Raw genomic sequence first — 25458 nt, forward strand, 5'->3', positions numbered from 1 at the left:
AGGGCAGGCTCCCTCCGTGGCAGGGGACAAAGTGCTCATGGTGACACCTCTGCTGCTTCTCCTCCCCTCACACAGCTGGAGGGGTGATAAACAGAGACACCAGAGCAACGCTGCTGTCCCCCAAACATGGCTTTCCCATCTTTTCCTACCCACAGCTTCCATGTGCAGCAGCACAGGGAGGGGTGAGGGTCTGGGAAGATGGCAAGGAGGATGTGGGAGCCTGGTCTGGTGTGCCTGGCACAAAAGCCAGGGAGATACCTCCTGCCTGGATGTGGGCAGGACAGAGCTGGAGCAGGAAAACAATTGAAGAGGGAAGGAATTGCCCATGGAGATATCAGAGAACAAATGGCTTTGGGATGGATCTGAGCTGGACTCTCAGGTGTCAGTTGATATCACTGAGCTGCTGGATTCCTTCAGCAGGACACTCGGTTCAATATTCCCTCCCTTTTCCCACAGTGTTTATAGGTTTTAATAACCTACAGACCTCAATTCTGGCCCAAAATCAATAACCAGGTTCCACCCTGTAATGCTTGTGGTTTTTTAATTTGAGATTTCACTGATTTTGAGATTTTTTTGCTAAAGTACTCATAAGTGTGCTGGGTTTAGTGTTGGCTAATCACTGGTGTATTCCCTTCTTGCTGTGAGGGAAGATTGGGAGAAAGATAAAATAGGTTTAAAATTTTAAAAGTGTATAAAGAAAAATATATTAACTGTAATTTACAGAAAGAGTAATAGGAATCAGAATTAAACTTTTAGAACACTTCTCCATACCACTTTTCCTTTCTTACTTACAATGTTAAGAAATAAAACTTACCATTTTTGTCATTTTACTGCATCTAGAATAGTCTTTCTTTAGTTCACATGTGGAGAGAAATCTCTGTTGCTAATGTTATGGAGGCTTTTCTACAAGAAAAATAGTTCTCTCACAGTTCTTAATTTTTTATGAATAATATTTGTTTTGGGAAATCTGGAATTGTGAATTTTCTCTTATTTTCTACAAGTTTTTTTCACAGTTGTGTTTATGGTTATGTTAACTTTTGGGGTACTGTTTTAAAGATGAGTTGTTTAAAGGTAAAAGTACTCATTATCTATCTTTAAAATCTTCTTAATTATAAAATCCATGTACTTTGCAATGCAACACTTAACCTATAGGAAAACAGATTTTTTTAAATTTTTTCCTGGGGGTACAGAACTACTTTTCTCTCTCTGTTAAAACGTGTTCATGTCGAAAGTTGTAACGCTGATCTCTGACCATTGTGGGCAGTCACAGCCCGAAGCGCTGCACAGCCTCCGGGAAGGCGGGACGGAGGCGGAGCTGTGTTGGAAAAGGAGAATGTGTCTGAATGTGGGAGGTGGATTACCGTGGGGACTGGTTTACCAAGAGGGGACAAAGCCTGATACTATTTTGGGCAGTGTGCCTCTGGACCTTATTTTCTCCCGTGTTGTAGTTTATTGAACTTTTTAAAATTTTAACAAGTGAGGCGTCGTTTCCGACAAAAAAAGAAAAAGACCACTTGATTTGTAGGGGGAAAAGAAATAAAGATCAGCAACACCGAGGCTGTGGAGCAATGACGGAGCAAAATTTGTAAAACCATTTCTGACTGCCCAATGACTGCACTGAGCCGTGGGAAACAACACCAGGACAGGGCACACGGAGAGAGCCAGCAGGATGGGAATGGGGAGCTCCTGGTGATCTGGGCACTTTCTCCTTCGTGTCACTGACCAGCCAGGAGCCGCTTTAGGACATGGATCCCAAAAGAGCAAGAGGTACCAGGAAGCGCCACTGATCTGCACAGACCCCTTTGCCTGCTGCTGCCCCACAGGGAACAGGTCAGTGGAATGTTTTCCTTCCTCCCTACCCCACCTTCCTCTCCTCCAGCAGCTGCTCTGTTCCTGCCACCCTCTCCCAGTGACCACAGTGCCCTCCCCAGCTCCTCCCTCCTCTGCCCTGTGGTAGAACAGCCCAACCCTCGCACCTCCCTCTCACAGTTGACAATTCCCACTGCCCTCCTCCCCTGGACATCTCACTTCTCTCCACAGAACCCATCCCACTGCAGGGTGCTGCTGAGGAGCCACATGGTCCATCCCTGGATTCTCCAAGCACTGACTGCCCATCCACTCTGACCACAGCCAGGGGACACATCCCACTGCCTGCCCAGCGTCCATCCATGGAGGTGACCACCATGTCCTCACGTCCTGACTCACACAATGAAGGAGACGATCTCTGTGAGACAGATGTCACCAGCGTGGCCACACACAGTGTGACACTGCTCATCTGCCTCTGTGGGGTGGCTGGGAACGGGGCTGTCATCGGCCTCCTCAGCCTGAAAACCTATAATTCTGGCATATTCAAGCTGGCTGTTGCCGACTTCCTCTTCCTTCTCCTCACAGTCCTCTCCGCCCTCCTCTTCCTGGTGGAGGATGTGTCCTGCTCTCCTGTCATGCCCATGCTGTACCTGCGTTTCCTTTTCCAGCTCTCACTGGTCTCCTACTACTGGGGGCTGTTCTGGCTCAGGCCTGCTGGCACTGTGCTCTATATGCACAAGATCTTCCAGCGCTGCCGCTGGGACCTTACTGAGCGAATGTGGTTGCTGGTGGGAAGTGTCCAGTCCTGGGCTTTCTTTGCTCTCTTCACTGTCATTCCCTCGGTGATATTCCTGTGCCATTCCCAAGAGCAGGAGTGCTGCCGTGTGCCTCTCATCTCCATGTACACCATTATCCTGCTCCTCTTGGCTGCTCCCGTGGTCATTTCTGGCACAATTGATTTCATTAATGCCAAGAGGGGCTCCCAGGAGCAGCAGCCCAAGAGGCGTGACATGGTTATCCACCTGGCTACGCTGTTAACTCTCCTCCTCAGCCTCTGCCATTTCCTGCAGCAGCTCGGCTACATCGATGTGCCCTCCCAGGCTGTTTTCCTGCTCCCCTGTACCAACAGCAGCATCAAACCTTTCATCTACTTCTTGGCAGGGAGCTCCTGGAAGGCCTTTTTCACATTTAGGTACTGGAGGCACTCTACAGTGGGATCCCTCCGGCTCTCCCTCCAGAGGATCTTTGAGTAGCAGAAAGAAAAAACAGCCCACAGAAATGCGTCCCCCAGGGACACAGGGATGTAAGCCTATGGATGCCTTCCACTGCTCTGCTGAAGGTCCTCGGCCAGAGGCTGAGGGTTTCCCTTGATATTAATCAGGAATTCCTGATTGATAAATATCCACGGGATCCCCTCCCTGCGGTGATGCAATCCTACAAGAGAAGGGAGCACGGGCATTACCTTGGCTGATTTTTGTGGGATGCACTGCAGTGAGCACACTGGAGCATGGCTTTCCTCCTCCCTCCTGCATCCCCATGACTCCAAGCAGTGCAGCTGGGCTCAGTGCTGTTCCCCAGCTCTATTCCCCATGGAATGACCCTCATGGCCTCAGCCCCAGGGAATGAACTCCATCTCCTTGGGCTCAGCAGATGAGTTTCATGGTGTTATCAGGGAGCTCTGGCCTGCAAAGAATGGGACACCTTAATCCCTGGGGACACACCCAGCACGGGGTGGCAGTGATTTCCCAAATCCCTGTGGGGCTGGTGCCTCTGGATGGCAGGAGAGGGGTTGGGATCACACGGAGCATCCTTCCCTTTCTGTCCAGCAGAGCCAGCCCTGCATTCCCAGCTGATGGGAAGGGACACCAGGTAGGGCTGCAGAGGTGGGGAGGGACAGCAACATTCCCTTATCCTTTCAGTGGGAATTTGTCACAGGATTTAATTCCAAAATTAAATCCTTCTCAACATCAAAGTGCAGGGTGGATAGTGGACTCCACTGATCTTCTGTGCCTGTACCAGAAAGTACATGGAATATGGAAATTCCCATCACCAGATGCTTGGACCATTTAGTTGCCCAGAGATTAGGGGGTTGTGCTGCTCTTCTGCAGAATTGGGCCCCTCCATCCTCTGGTTCCCCAGCATCAATGCCCAAGGAAGCCCTTGACCACCTCCATCCTGAACCTGGCCACCCTCAGGAGGAGCTGCACAGCCACTCTGCACAGCAGCTTCAGCCACAGCCCAGCCTGTCCTGATCTTTGTCATTCTGTAACCACCCCTCAACCAGATTTGGATTCATGGTTTTGGTTTCTTTTCACTGTGGTGGTTCCAGCCTCTGAATTTGTTGAATAAACAATATCCAGGCTTCACTGTAGAGCCTGTCCCTGTTGAACAGTGTCCAAAATGGCTCATTTCCTTCTTTTATCCCAGTACAAAGCCTCTGGCTGGTCTGTGAGCAGGCCAGGTACCTGTCTCATACCAGAGCCCTTCCTAAGGCACGTGCCTGCAAAGCTTGGGATGATGTTGGCAGGGCCAAGAGCTCCTCATTCCTCCTGGGAGAGACCTGGGCAGCAGCCACATCTCTTGCTCAGGGGAAAGTTGTCCCTCCTTTTCCCACTGCCTTAAATCCAGGGGAAAGCAACGTGCCACTGCTTCTGGAAAGGGAAGTGCGACTGAAAGCCGTGGATGCTGAGTCAGGCTTTGGAGATAAACATGAGGTTAAACACCTAAGGAGCATTTATTCACAGAGTTGTTAATAATTAACAGAAGAGACAGACTTTGACATCTGAGAAGGTTTTTCTCTGTGTGTCTTCTGTTTTCCTGCCCATTGGACAGCAGGAACTTTCCAAGGTAGAACCTCTTGTCCAGGGAAGAATAACTTAGCCAGGGCATCCCTCCCAAGGCAAGTACAGAAGGACCATTTTTTTTCCATGAGCTTTTTGTGCTTCCCAGCACCTTCCTTGTCTCCACTGTCACCCAGGACAATCCCTACCTGAGCTTCTCTTCAAAAGAGCAAGACTTCAAAGCAAAAGGTTTCCTGGCTGTCCCTGCCATGGAGGAAGGAGAGATGGAATCAGATGATCTCTACTGTTCCTTCCAACCTGTCCTGGCTGACTTTATGATGCTGAATTGTTTCCCCATTTGTCTGTTTAGCCCAGAAATAGGTTTTGCTCATTTTAGACTGGTTCTTGAGCAAAGAGGGGGAGAGAAGATGCAGCAGTTTGTTTGCAGAAGCTGCGCTCACTCCTCCACAGTCCTGCTCCCAGACCGTGCTGTCTGCAGCACAGACATGACACAGAGAGCTCTCCTTTGCTTTTAGGTTTTTTAGCCAGCTGAGGCAGAGAAGTTCCCTGCACTGGGGTTTTCTTTTTTTTTTTTGAGCTATTCAAACCTGCTCTGGACTGAAAACCCAGAAGAGCACCAGGAGCTCACACCTGTGGCCCACCAAGGCCTGGGACACGGCATTTTCCAGCACCAGAGGGACTGATCAGAGACTGAGTGAGCCCAACTACACTCCACAACAAGGACTTTCTGAATCTGCCAACTCTTCCGAACAGCAAGAGATTTTAATGTCTAGTATTGTTTTCATTTTTTATGCTTGTGTATACTTTCCTTGTTAAATGAACAGCTTTTTCCACTGTTCTGTAAAGAAATCTTTCCCTGTACCAGCTGTGGGGGCAGCTGCCTGAATTTCTTTTCTAGAGGAAGCCCGTTGAGAGTCTTCCTCCCAGATTTTCCCTAAAGTAGGACAAAACCCAAACCATTCAATGATGATTCCACGTGTCACCCACTACCGCCCTAGGCAGGAGTTCCCCTGCTGCACACAGCACCAGCCTGACAGAGCTCAAGGAGCATTTTGAAAATGCTCCTCTCAGGCACAGGCTGGCATTGTTGGGATGGCCTGTGCAGGGCCCAGAGCTCAACTCCCTGATCCTTGTAGATCACTTCCAACACTGGATATTTTATTGTTCTATATTGTGATGAGTCTGTTTCATGATTATTCCACCTGATGATGGTTCCACTGTGTTGTCCCTATTCTGTTGCTCTGAAGACATCCTCAAAAGCCCTCTGGAATGCAACACTAACAGAAGGGGTAAATTTCATAGCACAGCTCCCAGCCAGGAAGTAAATCAGAGGGTGGGCACTGCTCTTGGCACAGGCAAGCAGGAGAGAGGTGCTGGGGGCAAAGACAGAGAAGTCAAATGCCCTCAGCAAGAGCCAGTACCCAAAATCAGCAGTGAAGAAGGGGAAGGAGATGACAGGAGCAGCAGGAGCAGGGCACAGAGCTTCCCTGGGAGCTGTTCCCATGAGCAGCACAGGAGCCTGGCCAGCAGGGCCAGAGCAGAACAGGCCAGGGTGAGCACTGAGAAGGGGCAGCTCAGGACCAAGGCCATGGGCACCAAAGGGTAGAAATGGAGGGTGACAGTGAGCAGGAAGGAGAGCAGCCAGAGCAGGGCACACAGGAGCACCGGGAAGCACTGGGAGCAGTGGCAGGGCCAGCAGGACATGGGCAGGATAAACAGAGCTGTGACAGCACTGAGGGCTGTCAGAGAGGAGACAGTGGCAGTGAAAGCCAAGAGGATGGGGACCTTCAGCTCAGCTGTCACACCCCACGAGCCCAGCTGGTGGCAGAAGCTCTTTGGGACAGAAAATATCCCCAGGGCGATGGTGATGGAGAGCAGGAAGTTGAAGCCAGACATGGCCAGGCTGAGCACACAGGGGCAGATGGGGTTCCTGTGGATGCAGAAGCTGAGGAGCCAGAGCACAGCCCCATTCCCACCATCCCACACAGGCACAGCAGCAGCAGCAGCGTGACAGGCACTTTGCTCCACTGCCTGCTGGCACACTGGCTCCAGTTGTCGTGGCTCTCCTCATTCCAGCTTCCCTTGGATGCCGTCCCACAAGGCTGGCTCCAGCAGGCAGGGCAGGCTCCCTCCGTGGCAGGGGACAAAGTGCCCATGGTGACACCTCTGCTGCTTCTCCTCCCCTCACAGAGCTGCAGGGGTGACAAACAGAGACACCAGAGCAACGCTGCTGTCCCCCAAACGTGGCTTTCCCATCTTTTCCTACCCACAGCTTCCATGTGGAGCAGCACAGGGAGGGGTGAGGGTCTGGGAAGATGGCAAGTAGGATGTGGGAGCCTGGTCTGGTGTGCCTGGCACAAAAGCCAGGGAGATACCTCCTTCCTGGCTGTGGACAGGACAGAGCTGGAGCAGGAAAACAATTGGAGAAGGAGAGGATTGCCCATGAAGGTATCAGAGAACAATTGGCTTTGGGATGGATCTGAGCTGGACTCTCAGGTGTCAGTTGATATCACTGAGCTGCTGGATTCCTTCAGCAGGACACCCGTTTCAATATTCCCTCCCTTTTCCCACAGTATTTCCAGCTTTTAATTCCCTACAGACCTCAATTCTGCCCCCAAAATCCATAATCAGGTTCCACACAATGAGGGGGCCCTGATTCTGGTGGAAGAGAAGAGTCTGACCTTGTTTCCTCTTGCAGCCTGGAGAACTTCCCTGCACTGCACTCACCTCACCTCCCACCCTCCAGCTGCTGTCCCTGGGCAGGGATCTTCAGGAGGTTCCCTGGAATGGTCCCTTGGGAAAGGGGAGCGCAGCCTGTGGGGTGAGCCCGAGCAGCGTCCGGCGCGGGCTCTGTCCCAGCTCCTGCCACAGCCCCTGTTCTCCTGCTGCCTCGTGTTCTCCAGGGCTCTCACACACAGGCAGCTGCTTCAGAGCCTGGCACGGGATCAGGGCTCTGCTCCTCCTCTGCTCTTCACTCTGCCCAGCAAATGAGCAACAGGAGAGAGCCTCAGCAACCAGACCTACGGCCAAAGCACTTTGTCTCCATCTCAGCTTCTCTTCCATTTTTAAAGGAACTCCAATCCCAAAGTCTTGTCTTTTGAACTGCCTGAACTTGCCCCCTCTCTTTCCTGGGCTGGATCCTTAGGACTCTGCACTACAAATGTGCTGTGAAGCCTTCCTTTCTGATTCAAATCTAGTTTTCCCACTTGTATACCACAGTTTCAGTGGTACTTCACCTTCACCACACAGTTTCCAAGAGGATTTATGCAATAATCAATTCTATGGCTCAGCTGGAGCCCTGGCACACAGCAGAGGAATGATTTGGAATTTCAGCAATGTCATTTCTTCTGAGAAGAGGTAAAATCAATGCTGCTCTCTTGGCTTTTATCCTTAGAAAGTTGCAGGTTTCATCACAGTAATCTTCCACACTCCCTTGGCATTCAGACAGCAGCCCACAGTGAATTCCAAGGAATTCCCAGAAAGCTGGGGTGAGATGATTCCTACCCAGGCTGACATGTGCCTCAGGGATCTGGGATGCTCCTCCTGGAAACTGCTGGCCCTGGGACCAGAACTGTCACCTCCCTTCCTGCTGACACCGTGTCTGTGTCCCCAGCTATGCAATCTCTCATCCCCTCACCAGCCCAATCCTTTCAAGGGCAAACACTTCATGATCCAGGAGCTGATGGGGCGCCAGGAGAGTTGGAGAGGGATTTTGGACAAGGGCATGGAGTGACAGGACAAGGGGGAATGGCTTCCCCCTGACAGAGAATGGGATCACATTGGATATTAGGGAAAAATCCTTCCCTGTAAGGGTGGTGAGGCCCTGGCACAGTTGCCCAGAGGGGGGGGGGTCAGGTAAAAACAAACACAAGGTCTCCAAAATCCGAGAAGGAGGAGGATGGGTCCAAATGAAGGGCTGGAAAGGGGATCACAACGCCCAAAAACTTGGTCCCTAATAGCTTTTATTGCATCTTTAAGGGGATTGGCAGTAATTAGGGTGGGCTCCAAGTGCTGACCTGACTGCTAAGATGACCTGGCTGCAAGCAACTGAGTGCTGTCCTTCCTTTGGGCTGTGTGAGCCTGCATTGGAATGACAGAAATGGGAATTCTCAACTCAAGTTGCTTTCTTAGGGCCAGGGGAGGTTTTGGCAATGATCCTGAAACTCAACCCAGAATGGGAGTTATTTCTGAGAAGCACTCAGATGCTTCCCTAGTGCTGTGAACTCTTCCAGCACTGCCAGCAGCATTCCAGCCCCACCAGCAGCTCTCTGCTGCTGGAGGGACAATGACCCCTCAGGGCAGATAAATGAGGAATGGTAGAAACCTACTGAGAGAGGGAAAGTATTTGGGGAATGTCCCTTTTGGAAGAGAGTTTATAATCAGGAGGGAATGAGGAACCATTCAAAGAAATCTGAACATTGAGCTACTTCCTCTATGGTAGAAAAAAAAGGTCAAGACAAATAACTCCAAGGAGGTGAAATTCTGATGTAGCCAAAGATACAATTTCTGACTGGCCCACCAAGCCTTGGGAAACAACAGCAGGACAGGGCAAAGAGAGGGGACAGCAGGACGGGAACGGGGAGCTCCTGTTGATCTGGGCACTTTCTCCTTCATGTCCCTGACCTGCCAGGAGCTGCTTTAGGACATGGATATTAGGGTATTAATCCATTATAACCACATGTACGCATTGAAAAGTTTTTCTTATCTAATACATAAACTCCATTTTCCTAGAACTCATTTCCATGCAACCACCTCCTCCTGCATTCCTTCTATGATCCTGGACGTTTATTAAGAGGGGTCGCTCTGGTGGTCATATTCAATGAATGCTGCCATATTAAATGTGCCCTTGCCTTGAACTTTTCATCTGGCCATGCACTGTTGCTTCTTGTTCCAGAATTTGCCCCAAAATCACTGCAGGCCTCCTTATCTGTTTCTGCACAGGTTCCTGCCATGTTTGTCATCCTGTGTGCCAGCCTTTACATCCTGTGAGAAACAACCACCCACTTTTTAATATTTTTAAAGGTTTATTAAACCTTAACAAAAAATACAACAAAAGGACTCAATAAGGAGAAGCAGGCCTGGGAGCTTCCCTCATGGCTGCCTACCACGTGGCTGCATCATCTTCAAGATGAATGCTTCACCTTTGATACCCCAGGGGTTGCATCAGCTAAACCTGGCCCCTCCCAAAGTCTGTCTGTCAGCCCTTCTTTGTGTTTATTGGTGGAGCCTGCCTTCTTGCAACTTGGCTGGAGGGTCAGGTGTTGTCATGCTGCACCTCTTCCCCCCGCAGCAACAAGCTTTTGTACACCCCTTCTTTCTCCCTGTCCTAGATGACTCAGGCACTCTGATGGCAACAACAGAGAGGGGGGAGAAGGGGACTATGGGGAGAACATGCGACATCTAAACATCAGACTACAATAACATAATTATACATCAATAAAGCTTCTGTTAATATTGACACAGTATTCATCCCTTGTGAGAGCAAATCATCTCATTACCCATCTATAACACATCCTTTAAAATTTTGGCCATTTTGCTTTTGAACAACTTCAGAAGAACTGAAAATGTTTATTCTTTATGTTATTTATCAGCCTCCTGCTAACCAGCCCGATACTCCCACCTCCCTCTCCTACACCACAGTTTCCACAGCCCTCCTCCCCTGCACATCTCACTCCTCCCCAGTCCTCCTCCTCCCATATCCTTCCTACTGCAGGGAGCTGCTGAGGAGCCACATGGTCCATCCCTGGATTCTCCAAGCACTGACTGCCCATCCACTCTGACCACAGCCAGGGGACACATCCCACTGCCTGCCCAGCATCCATCCATGGAGGTGAGCACCATGACCCCCCCCCCGCCAACTCATCCAGTGAAGGGGATAATCTGGGTGTGATTGATGTCACCAGCGTGGCCATACACAGCATGACACTGCACATTTGCCTCTGTGGGCTGGCTGGGAATGGGGCTGTGCTCTGGATCCTCGGGTTCCGCATCCACAGGGACACCGTGAAACCCATCACTGCCAACATCCTTGACCTGACCATCATCAACTTCCTCTTCCTCATCCTTATGGCCCCCTCCACTCTGCTCTTCCTGCTGGAGGATTTCTCCTGCTCTGCCATCATGCCCCCACCATCCATACATTTCCTTTTCCTCCTCTTTGTGATGTTCCACACCGTAGGGCTGTACCAGCTGACAGCCATCAGCATTGAGAGGTGCAGGTCCCTCCTCTGCCCACCTGGGCTCTTCTGCCACCTTTCCCAGGATCTCTCATGGGTGGTGGTGAGTGCCATGCTCTGAGCCCTTTCCATCACTGCCATCGCTGCCATTTCTGTGGTGACTTCCCTGTGCCAATCACAGGAACACAAGCTCTGCTGGGGGGCTCTCATCTCCCTGTACATCCTCAACTTCCTCGTCTTTGCTCCATCCATGGTCATCGCCAGCACAATCCTCTTCATTCATTTCTAGGGTAGCTCCCAGCAGCAGCAATCCAGGAAGCTTGACATCATTGTCTTCCTCACTGTGCTCCTCACTCTCCCCCTCAGTCTCTGGAATTTCCTGCAGCAGCTTGGCTTCCTCACTGTGTCCCCCCAGGTTGTTCTCCTGTTTGCCTGCATGCACAGAGCATCAACCCCTTCATCCACATCTCAGTAACAAAGTGCTGGAGGCGCTGCTCCATGGAGTCCCTCAGGGAGTGCCTCCAGAAGGTCTTTGAGGAGCCAGGAGGGAGCAGTGCCCCCAGTAATGATGCCACCAGGCACACAGGGGTCTGAGCCTGTTAAACCCTTCAAGTGCCCCAGTGCAGGACCATGGGGCAGTGGCTGAGGGTTTCCTTGAGCCATCAGATTACTAAATATCCATGGTGTTACTCTCCTGCTCTGTATTCCTGCAGGAGAAAGAGCAGGGGCAGTGACAAGGACCATGTGGGAAGAATTGTTTGAATGGAGCACATTGGAGCATGGCTTTGATCTTCCCTCACGGGTCCTAGAGCACTTTACCCCCAAAAGGAATCATTCCCAACATGGCTGCAATCCTGAAATTCCCCCTGGCACCTGGTTCCTGCATCTTACTGAGGTCTGATATCAATAAACCACACCGTGAACCCTGAGCTGCCTTTGCCCCACCTGCACTTCCCGGCTTCCTCTGGCTCCTGCTGCCAGCCTGGAATGTGGCTGGAGGGATGGGACACAGCCATGGCTTGTGCTCCCTGGAGCAGCCATGATCCCCAGTGCCCAGAGCTGGGCTGGCACGGACAGGATGGCCCAGGGGCTCAGCATTCCCCACCCCAAGTGCTCTGTGAGTGTCACAGCAGAGATGTCCCTGCTCCCGGGTGGAGCCGGGCTGGCGGCGGGGTTGAAGTGGCCCTGGGAGGTCTGTGCATGTCAGAGGGTGCAGGAGGCTCCAGGAAGGATCTGGATGCTGCTGATCCCAAATGTCCTGATTGGAGACCAGCAGAGCCTGACGGGCAGAGCTTCAACCCGGGCAGCGGCCATGGCACAGCACAGCACAGTGTGGAATGCGGGGTACGGATGGGGCTGGGAAGTAATACCACAAGGGGCTGAAATAAACTTTCAAACATGATGGAAAGAATTACAAAACAGCACACACAGAAGATCTCCCCTTGTTCTGTGTGTGGCAAGATATTACAACAGGGGTTTTATCCATCATAACCACACATAGACATTAACGTGTGTTTCTTATCTAATACACAAATATCACCTTCCTAGAATTAATTTCCATCTGTCCTCCTCCTACTGGGAGTCCATTCCTGGCCCTGGAGGGTCATTCATAGGTGCCTCTTCTGGTTGCATTCACCGAGTGCTGAGATAGTAAAGGTGACCTTGCCTTGAAGTTTTCCTTTGGCCATGCAGTGTTGTTTCTTGTTATAGAACCTGCGCCAAGACCCCTGCAGGCCTCCAAATCTGTTTCTGCACTGGTTCCATCCACGTTCATCATCCTGTGTTCTCTTGAGGAGCACATGGGAGCTGGGCTTTCCCCCTCCCTCCCGGATCCTAGAACCCTATAGCCAGGAGGAACAGGGACACTGCCGGGGGCCCTGGTGGAGCAGAGGAGGAGGGGGGCTGTCAGGGGAAAAAAAAAAATGTCCTGGCTGTGTTCTGGGGTGCCAGAGTAGGCTGGAGGGATCAGGAGAGGGTCAGAGGGGGCTGGAGGGGGTCTGGATGCTGGCAAAGCCAGAGGAGAGCAGAGCCTGACAGGCCACACTCAGAGTGTGGGAGCAGCTCCATCTGGAAAAGCTGTGGGATGTGATAGGAAGGGTTGAGGATGGAGAGTGGGGTGGGACTGGGGTGCAGAGATGGGGATGGGATAGGATAAGGGACCAGCTCAGCTCTGCTTCCTTGGGCCCAGGGGAGGCTTTGGCAATGGAGCTCTTCCCGGAACTGGAGTTACTTCTGACAAGCACCCAGCTGACTCACCAGCACTTCCAGCACTGCCAGCATTCCAGTGCCACCAGGACCATCATCATCCCTCTGCTGCTGGAGGGAAAGTGACCCCTTAGGGAAAAGAAACAAGGAATGGTAGAAGCCTGTCAGGAGAGGGAAGGCAGGCAGAGAATAGGACACTCAGCAGGGAAGGAATGTTTCTCATGAGGAGGACATGAAGAGCCATTTGGAAAATATTTCATTTGGAGCTTTTCACCAAAGCCACATCCTCTCCAGCAAAAAAAAAAAAAAAAAAAAAAACAAAAACAAAAACAAAAACAAAAAAAACCAAAAAAAAAAACCCCAAGATGAAAAACTCTGACATTCTCACATAGCCAAAGACTTCCAACTCCCCTTTGACTCCACTGAGCCTTAGGGAGCAACACCAGGACAGGACACACAGAGAGGAGCCAGCAGGACGGGAATGGGGAGCTCCTGGTTATCTGGGCACTTTCTCCTTCATGTCACTGACCTGGCAGCAGCCGCTTTAGGACATGGATCCCAAAGGAGCAAGAGGTACCAGGGAACGCCGCTGATCTGCACAGACCCCTTTGCCTGCTGCTGCCCCACAGGGAACAAGTCAGGGGAATGTTTTCCTTCCTCCTTACCCCACCTTCCTCTCCTCCAGCAGCTGCTCTGCTCCTGCCACCTTCTCCCAGTGACTACAGTGCCCTCCACATGTTGTCCTCTGCTCTGCACCCTTCCCTTCTGCATCTCCTGCTGAACACTTCAGCCACGCTGCCACCCTCTCCCACTCCACAGTTTCCACTGCCCTCCTCCCCTGCACATCTCACTCCTGCCCACTGAATCGTTCCCACTGCAGGGAGCTGCTGAGGAGCCACATGGTCCATCCCTGGATTCTCCAAGCCCTGACTGCCCATCCCCTCTGACCACCGCCACGGCCACATCCCACTGCCTGCCCAGCATCCATCCACGGACGTGAGCACCATGTTCCCATCTCCTGCCTCACCCACTGAAGGAGACGATCTGTGTGAGACAGATGTCACCAGCATGTCCATACACAGTGTGACACTGCTCATCTGCCTCTGTGGGCTGGCTGGGAACGGGGCTGTGCTCTGGCTCCTTGGCTCCTGCTGTTTGTACAGGAACAGCACCATCCTTTACATCCACATCCGGACTTTTTTTGACTTCCTCTTCCTCCTCCTTCTGTTGCCCTCCACTCTGCTCTTCCTGCTGGAGAATGTGTCCTGCTCTATCATCATGCCCTTGGGGTATGTGGGATTCCTTTTCAGGGCGTCACTGCTGTCATACAGCTTTTGGCTGTACACGCTGACATTCATCAGCATCAAGCGGTGCAGGTCCATCCACTGCCCGCTCTGGCTCTGCTGCCACCGTCCCCAGCAGCTGTTGAAGGAGATGCATGCCCTGCTCGGGGCCTTCTTCAACACTCTTGTCATTGCCACAATAATTTCTCTGTGCATGACCCAGCTATCTGAGCACTGCTGGGTGTCTCTCATCTCCATATGCCCCTTCAACCTCCGCCTCTGTGCTCCCTTCATGCTCATTTCCAGGACAATCCTCTTCACTCATTTCAAGCCTGGCTCCCGTCAGCAGCAACCCAAGAGACTCGACATTGTTATCTGCCTCATTGTGCTCTTCACTCTGCCCTGCAGCCTCTGGAACATACTGCAGCAGCTCAGTTACACCATTGTGCCCTCCCTGGTGGCTTTCTTGCTCGCCTGCATCCACAGCAATATCAACGCCATCATCTACTTCTTGGTGGGGAGATGCAGGAGACCCTACTCTGTGGAGCCCCTCTGGCACTCCCTCCAGAGGGTCTTTGAGGAGCCAGAAAGAAACACTGCCCACAGCTGCTATCTTAGATAGCATGAGTTCTAATGTCATTATAGTGTAAGGATTTGATATTGACAGAGCTTCTTACCTCTGTGATGTTTCTCACAAGCAGCTCCTTTAAGCATTGCCTGTTCCTGGTCCTTGCAACAGTAACCCAACACATCTGGCTCCAGATCCCACCAACCCACTCTTTTATACCTCTTGTTCTTATTGGCTGCAGGTGTGGCCTGTTAAGATCAGGCCTGCTTCTAATCTTTAGTAATTGGTCTAGCCCCAACTCATTGGGGGATAAGATTACCTTCTATACCACCTCAATTTACCCATACTGTATCCCCCTACACACAGCCATGATCCCACCATGGACAGAGAAGCCTGAGGCTGTTGGTCTCTTCCACTGCACTGCTGAGGAACCCTGGAACAGTGGCTGAGAGATTCCTTGAGTGTCCTGATCAATAAATCCCCACAGGGTCACCCTCCCTGTGCTGGTGCATCCCCAGCCCCTTTCCAGCCCGCTCTGGGCTCTGATCCGTGCTTGGGAGGCCTCAGCCTTGAGGAGCAGCCCCTGGGCTCAGCTCCTGTGGCGCTGATCAGAAACACCCTCTGCTCCCAGGAGCTGCTGCTGTCCAACCACCTCCTGGGGTTTTATCCACAGCCTTGGAAATTACTGTGCTCCCCTGAATGCCACAGCATCCCTGCTCTCCCACTGTCACAGGAGCTGCCGGCCCCAAGTGTGGCCAGGGTGAAACATGGCTGAGAGTGACGCCCATCCCTTGGGGCCCTGGGAGCAGCGGCCCAAAAGGAGACCCTTGGAGCTCTCCTGGCCCAGCAGCGCTGAGCAGAAGCTCCCTGGCACTGGGGCCTCTCCGGGCTGGGATCTCTCCGTCTGCTGCCCTCGGCTGATCCCCGAACGCCGACGGCTCCTGGGCCCATCCCCCCAGGGCTCGAGGCCCAGCCCCTGGCACAGGGAGGAGATGCCAAGGGATCCACAGGGAGCATTGCACTGCCTGCCAGGGGAATTTCTCACAGGCACCTTGCACTGACTCTGTCTGTCTGTCTGTGTGCACACACGTCTGCATCTGCCATGGCAAATGTGGCAGAGATGCTCAGGTGTGTTAGTACCTGAGACATCTGACTGGGTCAGGCCTGGAAGGAACTATGAGCCATAAATAAGGTTAAATTCAGTGGGGTCTCTGGTGGTTGTATTCCCTGAGTGCTGTGATATTAAAGGCGACCTTGCCTTGAAGTTTTTCGTTGGCCATGTGGTCTTCCTTCTTGTTTCAGAACTTGCCCCAAAAATGCTGTGGGCCTTCTTATCACTGTCCCCAGTGCTTCCAGCCACATTTATCATCCTGGGTCCACATTTTTACATTCTTTTATCTTCCTTCCCACATAGTCTTTAAGCAACTTCAGGGGAATTGAAAACATTTATTCTCTGTTATTTATCAATCCCCAGCAAACCAACCCAACCCTCCCACCTCCCTTTCCCTCCCCACCATTTCCGCTGCCACCTCCCCTGCACATCTCACTTCTCTCCACTGAATCCTTCCCACTGCAGGGAGCTGCTGAGGAGCCACATGGTCCATCCCTGGATTCTCCAAGCCCTGACTGCCCATCCACTCTGACCACAGCCACGGGCCACATCCCACTGCCTGCCCAGCATCCATCCATGGAGGTGACCACCGTGTCCCCATCTCCTGCCTCACCCACTGAAGGAGACAATCTGTGTGAGACAGATGTCACCAGCATGTCCATACACAGTGTGACACTGCTCATCTGCCTCTGTGGGCTGGCTGGGAACGGGGCTGTGCTCTGGCTCCTTGGCTCCTGCTGTTTGTACAGGAACAGCACCATCCTTTACATCCACATCCGGACTTTTTTTGACTTCCTCTTCCTCCTCCTTCTGTTGCCCTCCACTCTGCTCTTCCTGCTGGAGAATGTGTCCTGCTCTATCATCATGCCCTTGGGGTATGTGGGATTCCTTTTCAGGGCGTCACTGCTGTCATACAGCTTTTGGCTGTACACGCTGACATTCATCAGCATCAAGCGGTGCAGGTCCATCCACTGCCCGCTCTGGCTCTGCTGCCACCGTCCCCAGCAGCTGTCATGGGTGGTCTTTACCCTGCTCGGGGCCTTCTTCATCACTCTCATCACTATCTTTGCCGTGATGCTTTCTCTGTGCATGTTCCAGCTATCTGAGCACTGCTGGGTGTCTCTCACCTCCATGTACACCTTCAACCTCCTCCTCTGTGCTCCCTTCATGCTCGTTTCCAGCATAATCCTCTTCATTAAGGTCAAGCCTGGCTCCCATCAGCAGCAGCCCAAGAGATTTGACATTGTTATCTGCCTCATTGTGCTCTTCACTCTGCCCCGCAGTCTCTGCAATTTCCTGCAGGAGCTCGGCTACACCGTTGTGCCCTCCCAGGCTGTTTTCCTGCTCGCCTGCATCAGCAGCACCATCAACCCCTTCATCTACTTCTTGGTGGGGAGGTGCAGGAGGCCCTGCTCCATGGGGTCCCTACGGCTCTCCCTCAGGAGGATCTTTGAGGAGCCAGAAAAAAACATTGCCCACAGGGATGATCCCGCCTTGGAGGCAGTGCTCTGAGCCTGTTGATCCCTTCCACTGCACTGCTGAAGGACCCTGGGACAGTGGCTGAGAGATTCCTTGAGTCTCCTGATCAATAAATCCCCACAGGGTCACCCTCCCTGTGCTGGTGCATCCCCAGCCCCTTTCCAGCCCGCTCTGGGCTCTGATCCATGCTTGGGAGGCCTCAGCCTTGAGGAGCAGCCCCTGGGCTCAGCTCCTGTGGCGCTGATCAGAAACACCCTCTGCTCCCAGGAGCTGCTGCTGTCCAACCACCTCCTGGGGTTTTATCCACAGCCTTGGAAAGTACTGTGCTCCCCTGAATGCCACAGCATCCCTGCTCTCCCACTGTCGCAGCCACGGGATGGGATGGGATGGGATGGGATGGGACGGGACGGGACGGGACGGGACGGGACGGGACGGGATGGGATGGGATGGGATGGGATGGGATGGGGAGAAGTGTGGAGATTAGAACTGGGAGTGATACCAAAATCAGCTGCAATAAACTTTCCAACACAATGGGAAGCGTTAGGAGGCAGGAATTCTTTACCTCCAAAAGACACACAGAAGGATCTCTCCATATTTCTGTTTGGGTGAGACTTTAGGACTTTACAAGGTTTTTTTCCATCATAACCACACAGAGACATTAAAGTGTCTTTCTTATCTAATACATAAACATCACTTTCCTCGGACTCATTTCCAGGCATCCACCTCCTTCTCCAAGTCCTTTCCTGGCCCTGGAGGATCATTCAGAGGAGTCTCTGGTGGTTGCATTCACTGAGTGCTGTGATATTAAAGGTGACCTTGCCTTGAACTTTTCCTTTGGCCATGTGCTCTTGCTTCCTGTTACACAACTTGCCCCAAAACCACTGCAGGCCTATTAATCTGTTTCTGCACTCACTCCAGCCACTTTTGTCATCCCATGTTCTCCTGAGGAGCACATTGGAGCTGGGCTTTCCCCCTCCCTCCTGGGTCCTAGAATCCTCTGGCCAGGAGGAGCAGGGACACTGCCAGGGTCCTGTATGGATCAGAGCAGGATCTGGGCTGTTGGGTGGAAAAGGGGGCCCCAGGGATGGTCTGGGGTGTTTGAGGCAGTTTCGGAGGGGTCAGGAGAGGGTCGGAGGTGCTGGAAGGGTCTGGATGCTGGCAATCCCAAATCTCCCCACTGGAGGACAGCAGAGCCTGACTGATCACCCAGCTCTGTCTGGGAAACCTGTGGGATGTGATAGGATGGGGTGAGGATGGAGAGTGGGGTGGGGGTGGGGGTGGGGATGGGGATCGGAGGAGGAAGCAGCTCAACTGTGCTTCCTCAGCCCAGAACATGTTTTGGCAATGATCTCAGAGCCCTTCCCAGAACAGGACTTGTTTCTGAGAAGCAGCCAGCTCACTCACCAAGACTGCCAGCACTGGCAGCATTCCAGTGCCACCAGCACCACCAGCATCCCTCTGCTGCTGGAGGGACAGTGACTCCTCAGGGTAGATAAAGGAGGAATGGTAGAAACCTATCTAGAGAGGAAAGGCAGTTGCAGAGTGGGACACTCTGCAAGGCAGGAGTGTTTCTCATCAGGAGAGAAAGAAGAGCCAGTCACAAAAATCTTCATTTAGAGCTTCTGACAAAAGCCACTTCCGGTATTTGGGAAAAAAAAAAAACAAACCAAACCAACCAACCAAACAAACAAAAACCAAAACCAAAACCAAAACAACAACAACAACAAAAAAAACCAAACAACCCACACCCAAGATAAATAACTCAGAGGAACTGAATTTCTGAACTAGGCAAAGCTGCAATTTTTGATTCTCCCACTCCCCCCATGACACCACAGAGCCCTGGGATGCAACACCAGGACAGGGCACAGAGAGCAGTCAGCAGGAAAGGACTGAGGAGCTCCTGGTGATCTGGGCACCTCCTCCTTCATGTCACTGACCTGGCAGGAGCCGTTTTAGGACATGGATCCCAAAGGAGCAAGAGGTACCAGGAAGCGCCGCTGTTCCTGCCACGCCCTCCCAGTGACCGCAGTGCCCTCCCCAGCTCCTCCCTCCTCTGCCCTGCACTTTCCTTCCACATCCCCTGCCAAACAGCCCTATCCTCCCACTTCCCCCTCCCACCCCACCATTCACACTGCCCTCCTTACCTGCATATCTCCCTTCTCTCCACCGAATCCTTCCCACTGCAGGGAGCTGCTGAGGAGCCACATGGTCCATCCCTGGATTCTCCAAGCACTGACTCTCCATCCACTCTGACCACAGCCAGGGGACACATCCCACTGCCTGCCCAGCGTCCATCCATGGAGGTGACCACTGTGTTCTCACATCCCGTGTCACCCCCTGAAGGAGACGATCTGTGTGCAATAGATGTCACCGATGTGGCCACACACAGTGTGACACTGCCCATCTGCCTCTGTGGGCTGGCTGGGAATGGGGCTGTGCTCTGGCTCTTTCATCTGAAAAGTGGCAACCATGGCATCTTTGATCTGGCTGTTGCCTCCTCCCTCTTCCTTCTCCTCACAATCCCCTCCACCCCCCCTTCCTGATGGAGGACATGTCCTGCTCTCCTGTCATGCCCCTGCTGTACCTGAGTTTCCTTTTCCAGCTCTCAGTGGTCTCCCACTACTGGGGGCTGTTCCGGCTGACAGCCCACAGCTTACGAAAGGACGTGGCCTCACTCTGCAAGCTCTGCTGCTGCTGCTGCCAACTTTCCGAGCGCCTGATGTGGGTGGTGTGGAGAGCCAAATACTGGGTCTTTTCCCCTCTTTTCACTGTCATTCCTGCTCTGACATTCCTGTGCCCGTCAAACGAGCAGGAGCACTGCCGGGCAGCTCTCATCTCCATGTACACCATCATCCTGCTCCTCTTTGTTGCACCCGTGGTCGTTTCCTGCAGAGTTGATTTCATTAATGCCAAGCAGGGCTCCCAGCAGCAGCAACCCAACAGGCGTGACATGGTTATCGTCCTCATTGTGCCCTTCTCTTTCCTCCTCACCATCTGCAATTTCCTGCAGCAGCTTGGTTACATCACTGTGTCCTCCCAGGTTGTTTTCCTGCTCTCCTGCATCCACAGCAGCATCAAACCCTTCATCTACTTCTTGGTGGGGAGGTGCAGGAGGCCCTGCACCATGAGGTCCCTCCATTGCTCCCTCCAGAGGGTCTTTGAGGAGCCAAAAGAGAACACTGCTGACGGTGATGATCCTGCCATTGACAGGGGGGTCTGGGCCTCTTGATCCCTTCCACTGCTCTGGTGAATGACCCCAGGAAACTGGCCGAAGTTTTTTTGAGCCTCCTGATGAATCAATATCCACAGGATCACCTTCCCTGTGGTGGTGTATTCCTACGAGAAAGGGGAGCAGGAGCATTGCCTTGGCTGATTTTTGTGGGATGCACTGCAGGGAGCACACTGGAGCATGGCTTTTCTCTTCCCTCCTGCATCCCCATGGCTCCAAGCAGTGCAGCTGGGCTCAGTGCTGTTCCCCAGCTCTATTCCCCATGGAATGACCCTCATGGCCTCAGCCCCAGGGAATCAACTCCATCTCCTTGGGCTCAGCAGATGAGTTTCATGGTGTTTTCAGGGAGCTCTTGCCTGCAAAGAATGGGACACCTTAATCCCTGAGGACACACCCAGCACGGGGTGGCAGTGATTTCCCAAATCCCTGTGGGGCTGGTGCCTCTGGATGGCAGGAGAGGGGTTGGGATCACAGGGAACATCCTTCCCCTTTTGCACAGCAGAGCCAGTCCTGCATTCCCAGCTGATGGGAAGGGACACCAGGTAGGGCTGCAGAGGTGGGGAGGGACAGCAACATTCCCTTATCCTTTCAGTGGGAATTTGTCACAGGATTTAATTCCAAAATTAAATCCTTCTCAACATCAAAGTGCAGGGTCAATAGTGATCTCCACTGATCCTCTGTTCCTGTACCAGAAAGTACATGGAATATGGAAATTCCCATCACCAGATGCTTGGAACATTTAGTTGCACAGAGATCAGGGGATTGTGCTGCTCTTCTGCAGAATTGGGCCCCTCCATCCTCTGGTTCCCCAGCATCAGTGCCCAAGGAAGCCCTTGACCACCTCCATCCTGAACCTGGCCACCCTCAGGAGGAGCTGCACAGCCACTCTGCACAGCAGCTTCAGCCACAGCCCAGCCACAGCCCTGATTTTTGTCATTCTGTAACCACCCCACAACCAGATTTGGATTCATGGTTTTGGTTTCTTTCCACTGTGGTGGTTCCAGCCTCTGAATTTGTTGAATGAACAACATCCAAGCTTCACTGCAGAGCCTGTCCCTGTTGAACAGTGTCCAAAATGGCTCATTTCCTTCTTTTATCCCAGTACAAAGCCTCTGGCTGGTCTGTGAGCAGGCCAGGTACCTGTCTCATACCAGAGCCCTTCCTAAGGCACGTGCCTGCAAAGCTTGGGATGATGTTGGCAGGGCCAAGAGCTCCTCATTCCTCCTGGGAGAGACCTGGGCAGCAGCCACATCTCTTGCTCAGGGGAAAGTTGTCCCTCCTTTTCCCACTGCCTTAAAACCAGGGGAAAGCAACGTGCCACTGTTTCTGGAAAGGGAAGTGAGCATGAAAGCCGTGGGTGCTGAGTCAGGCTTTGGAGATAAACATGAGGTTAAACACCTAAGGAGCATTTATTCACAGAGTTGTTAATAATCAACAGACAAGAGAGACTTTGACATCTGATAGGGTTTTTCTCTTCCTGTCTCCTGTTTTCCTACCCTTTGGAAAGCAGAATCGTTCCATGGTGCAACCTTGTGTCCAGAAAAGAACAACTCAGCCAAAGGGTTTCTCCCAAGGGAAGTGCAGGAGGATCATGATCCTTCAATGAACTTTTTCTACTTCCCAGCACCTTCTTGTCTCCACTGTCATCCAGGCCACTCCCTACCTGAGCTTTATTTCAAAAAAAGGAAGATTACAAGGCAAATTTTTCCTGGGTGGCCCTGCACATGGCAGAAGGAGAGATGGTATGAGATGATCTCTAAGTTTCTTTCCAACCCAAACAATTCCATGAGGATTCCTCACCTCATTCAGAATCCACCCCAGGCAGGAGATCCCCTGCTGCACACAGCACCAGCCTGTCAGAGCTCAAGGAGCATTTGCACAATGCTCTCAGGCACAGGCTGGGATTGTTGGGATGTCCTGTGCAGGGCCAGGAGCTGAATTCCATGATGCTTGTGGTCCCCTTCTAACTCTGGATTAGAGTGGGTTTTTTTAATGATGGTTCTCTTCCATGATGATTATACTTTATGATGATTCCACTGCATTGTCCTTATTCCCTGGCTCTGGAACATACTCAAAAGCCCTCTGGAAGGCAACACTAACAGAGGGGTGAATTCCCTTGCACAGCTCCCAGCCAGGAAGTAAATCAGAGGGTGGGCACTGCTGTTGGCTGAGGAGCCAGAGCACAGCCCCATTCCCACCATCCCACACAGGCACAGCAGCAGCAGCAGCGTGACAGGCACTTTGCTCCACTGCCTGCTGGCACACTGGCTCCAGTTGTCGTGGCTCTCCTCATTCCAGCTCCCCTTGGATGCCTTCCCACAAGGCTGGCTCCAGCAGGCAGGGCTGGCTCCCTCCGTGGCAGGGGACAAAGTGCTCATGGTGACACCTCTGCTGCTTCTCCTCCCCTCACAGAGCTGCAGGGGTGACAAACAGAGACACCAGAGCAACGCTGCTGTCCCCCAAACGTGGCTTTCCCATCTTTTCCTACCCACAGCTTCCATGTGGAGCAGCACTGGGAGGGGTGAGGGTCTGGGAAGATGGCAAGGAGGATGTGGGAGCCTGGTCTGGTGTGCCTGGCACAAAAGCCAGGGAGATACCTCCTGCCTGGATGTGGACAGGACAGAGCTGGAGCAGGAAAACAATTGGAGAAGGAGAGGATTGCCCATGGAGATATCAGAGAACAATTGGCTTTGGGATGGATCTGAGCTGGACTCTCAGGTGTCAGTTGATATCACTGAGCTGCTGGATTCCTTCAGCAGGACACTCGGTTCAATATTCCCTCCCCTTTCCCACAGGATTTATACCTTTTAGTTCCCTACAGACCTCAATTCTGTCTCAAAATCAATAACCAGGTTCCACCCCATAATGGTTGTGGTTTGGTAATTTGAGATTTCACTGATTTTGAGATTTTTTTGCTAATGTACTCATGAGTGTGCTGGGTTTAGTGTTGGTTAATCACTGGTGTATTCACTTTGTGCTGTGAGGAAGGATTGGAAGAAAGGTAAAGTAGGTTTAAAACTTTAAAAGGGTATAAAGAAATGTATTAACCGTAATTAAGTGTAATGGGAATCAGAATAAACTTTTAGAACACTTCTCCTTACCACTTTTTCTTTCTAACTGACAATTTAAAGAAACAAAACTTACCATTTTAATCAGTTTAGTACATCTAGAATAGTCTTTAGTTCACATAGGGTGAGAAGTCTCTCATTGTTATGGAGACTTCTCTACAAGAAAAATAGTTCTCTTGTGGTTCTTAATTTTTTATGAAAGGTATTTGTTTTGGGAAATCTGTAAGTGTGAATTCTCTCTTATTTTCTACAAGTTTTTTTCACAGTTGTGTTTACAGGTTATGTTAACTTTTGGGGTACTGTTTTAAAGATGAGTTGTTTAAAGGTAAAATGCTCATTATCTATCTTTAAAATCAACTTCATCTCTATGAACAGATTTTTTTTTTTTTTTTCCTGGGGGTACAGAACTACTTTTCTCTCTCTGTTCAAACGTGTTCATGTCGAAAGTTGTAACGCTGATCTCTGACCATTGCGGGCAGTCACAGCCCGAAGCGCTGCACAGCCTCCGGGAAGGCGGGACGGAGGCGGAGCTGTGTTGGGAAAGCGGAATGTGTCTGAATGTGGGGGAAGGATTACCGGGGGTGGCTGAGCAAGAGGGTACAAAGCTGTTACTAATGTGGGCAGTGTGCCTCTGGCCGCGCCTCTGGCTGCAAGCGGGCGCCGAGCGCTTCTCCTTTTACCTTGTCCCTTGCTGTGGTATAATAAATTTCTAAAAGTTTTAAGAAGTGAGGTGTCGTTTCTCACAACAAAAGACCATTTGATTCGTAGGGAAATTAAAAAAAACAAGATCAATAACTCAGAGGCTGTGGAACTCTGTGGAAGCCAAAGATGTTAAGCCACTTCCAACTGCCCTGTGGTTGCACCGAACCTTGGGAAACAACACCAGGACAGGGCACAGAGAGAGCCAGCAGGACGGGAATGGGGAGCTCCTGGTGACCTGGGCACTTTCTCCTTCATGTCCCTAACCTGGCAGCAGCCGCTTTAGGACATGGATCCCAAAGGAGCAAGAGGTACCAGGAAGCGCCGCTGATCTGCACAGACCCCTTTGCCTGCTGCTGCCCCACAGGGAACAGGTCAGTGGAATGTTTTCCTTCCTCCCTGCCCCACCTTCCTCTCCTCCAGCAGCTGCTCTGTTCCTGCCACCCTCTCCCGGTGACCACAGTGCCCTCCCCAGCTCCCCCCTCCTCTGCCCTGTGCATCCCGTCTGTATCCTGACACTGAAATCGGCTGAAATAAACTTTTTAACGCAATGGGAAGCATTAGGAAGCAGGAATTCTTTACCAGCACAGAGAAGGATCAGAAGAAGGATCACACACAGAAGGATCTCTCTTTGATCTGTGTGTGGTGACAGGGGTTATAACAGGGGTTTTACCCATCATAAGCACAGTCATTAACGTGTGTTTCTTATAAAATACATAAATATCACTTTCATAGGACTCATTTCCATGCATTCATCTCCTTTTGGAAGTCCTTTACTGATCATGGAGGTTCTTTGAGGGGGTCTCTGGTAGTCGCATTCACTTACTGCTCTGATATTAAAGGCGTCCTTGCCTTCAGCTTTTCCTTTGGCCATGTGCTCTTGCTTCTTGTAGCAAAAATGGCCCTAGAACCGCTGCAGGTCTCCTTATCTGTTTCTGCACTGGCTCCAGCCACATTTATCGTTCTGCATTCTCCTGAGGAGCACCTTGGAGGCAAGCTTTCCTTCTCCCTCCTGGATCTTAGAACCCTATGG

At 51.8% G+C, this 25458-nt stretch overlaps 5 protein-coding genes and 1 pseudogene across 5 annotated transcripts; 5 read left to right on the forward strand and 1 right to left on the reverse strand.

The window, feature by feature from the left end:
* Positions 1–1156: 1156 nt before the first annotated feature.
* Positions 1157–4195, forward strand: LOC132328567 (mas-related G-protein coupled receptor member H-like). The gene is made up of 2 exons (XM_059848493.1): positions 1157–1830; positions 2041–4195. Exon 2 carries the CDS (start codon positions 2169–2171, stop codon positions 3057–3059), a length of 891 nt encoding a protein of 296 aa, XP_059704476.1. The 5' UTR covers positions 1157–1830; positions 2041–2168; the 3' UTR covers positions 3060–4195.
* Positions 4196–5835: 1640 nt separating this feature from the next.
* LOC132328551 (mas-related G-protein coupled receptor member D-like) lies at positions 5836–7051 on the reverse strand. Its single transcript, XM_059848474.1, is given in 3 exon segments — positions 5836–6063; positions 6066–6583; positions 6586–7051. Coding segments are annotated over 3 exon segments (1212 nt in total).
* A 3380-nt stretch (positions 7052–10431) lies between these two features.
* On the forward strand, positions 10432–11712 carry LOC132328560 (mas-related G-protein coupled receptor member H-like; annotated as a pseudogene).
* Positions 11713–13656: 1944 nt separating this feature from the next.
* LOC132328566 (mas-related G-protein coupled receptor member H-like) lies at positions 13657–15993 on the forward strand. Its single transcript, XM_059848491.1, has one exon. The coding sequence runs from the start codon at positions 13994–13996 to the stop codon at positions 14891–14893; it is 900 nt and encodes a 299-aa protein (XP_059704474.1). The 5' UTR covers positions 13657–13993; the 3' UTR covers positions 14894–15993.
* Positions 15994–16404: 411 nt separating this feature from the next.
* Positions 16405–17582, forward strand: LOC132328561 (mas-related G-protein coupled receptor member H-like). Its single transcript, XM_059848485.1, has one exon. The coding sequence runs from the start codon at positions 16527–16529 to the stop codon at positions 17460–17462; it is 936 nt and encodes a 311-aa protein (XP_059704468.1). The 5' UTR covers positions 16405–16526; the 3' UTR covers positions 17463–17582.
* A 2156-nt stretch (positions 17583–19738) lies between these two features.
* On the forward strand, positions 19739–24451 carry LOC132328570 (mas-related G-protein coupled receptor member H-like). Its single transcript, XM_059848496.1, has one exon. It carries the CDS (start codon positions 19972–19974, stop codon positions 20656–20658), a length of 687 nt encoding a protein of 228 aa, XP_059704479.1. The 5' UTR covers positions 19739–19971; the 3' UTR covers positions 20659–24451.
* Positions 24452–25458: the final 1007 nt, after the last annotated feature.

The sequence above is a fragment of the Haemorhous mexicanus genome, chromosome 6 (assembly GCF_027477595.1).
Source record: "Haemorhous mexicanus isolate bHaeMex1 chromosome 6, bHaeMex1.pri, whole genome shotgun sequence".
Classification (NCBI taxonomy): Eukaryota; Metazoa; Chordata; class Aves; order Passeriformes; family Fringillidae; genus Haemorhous; species Haemorhous mexicanus.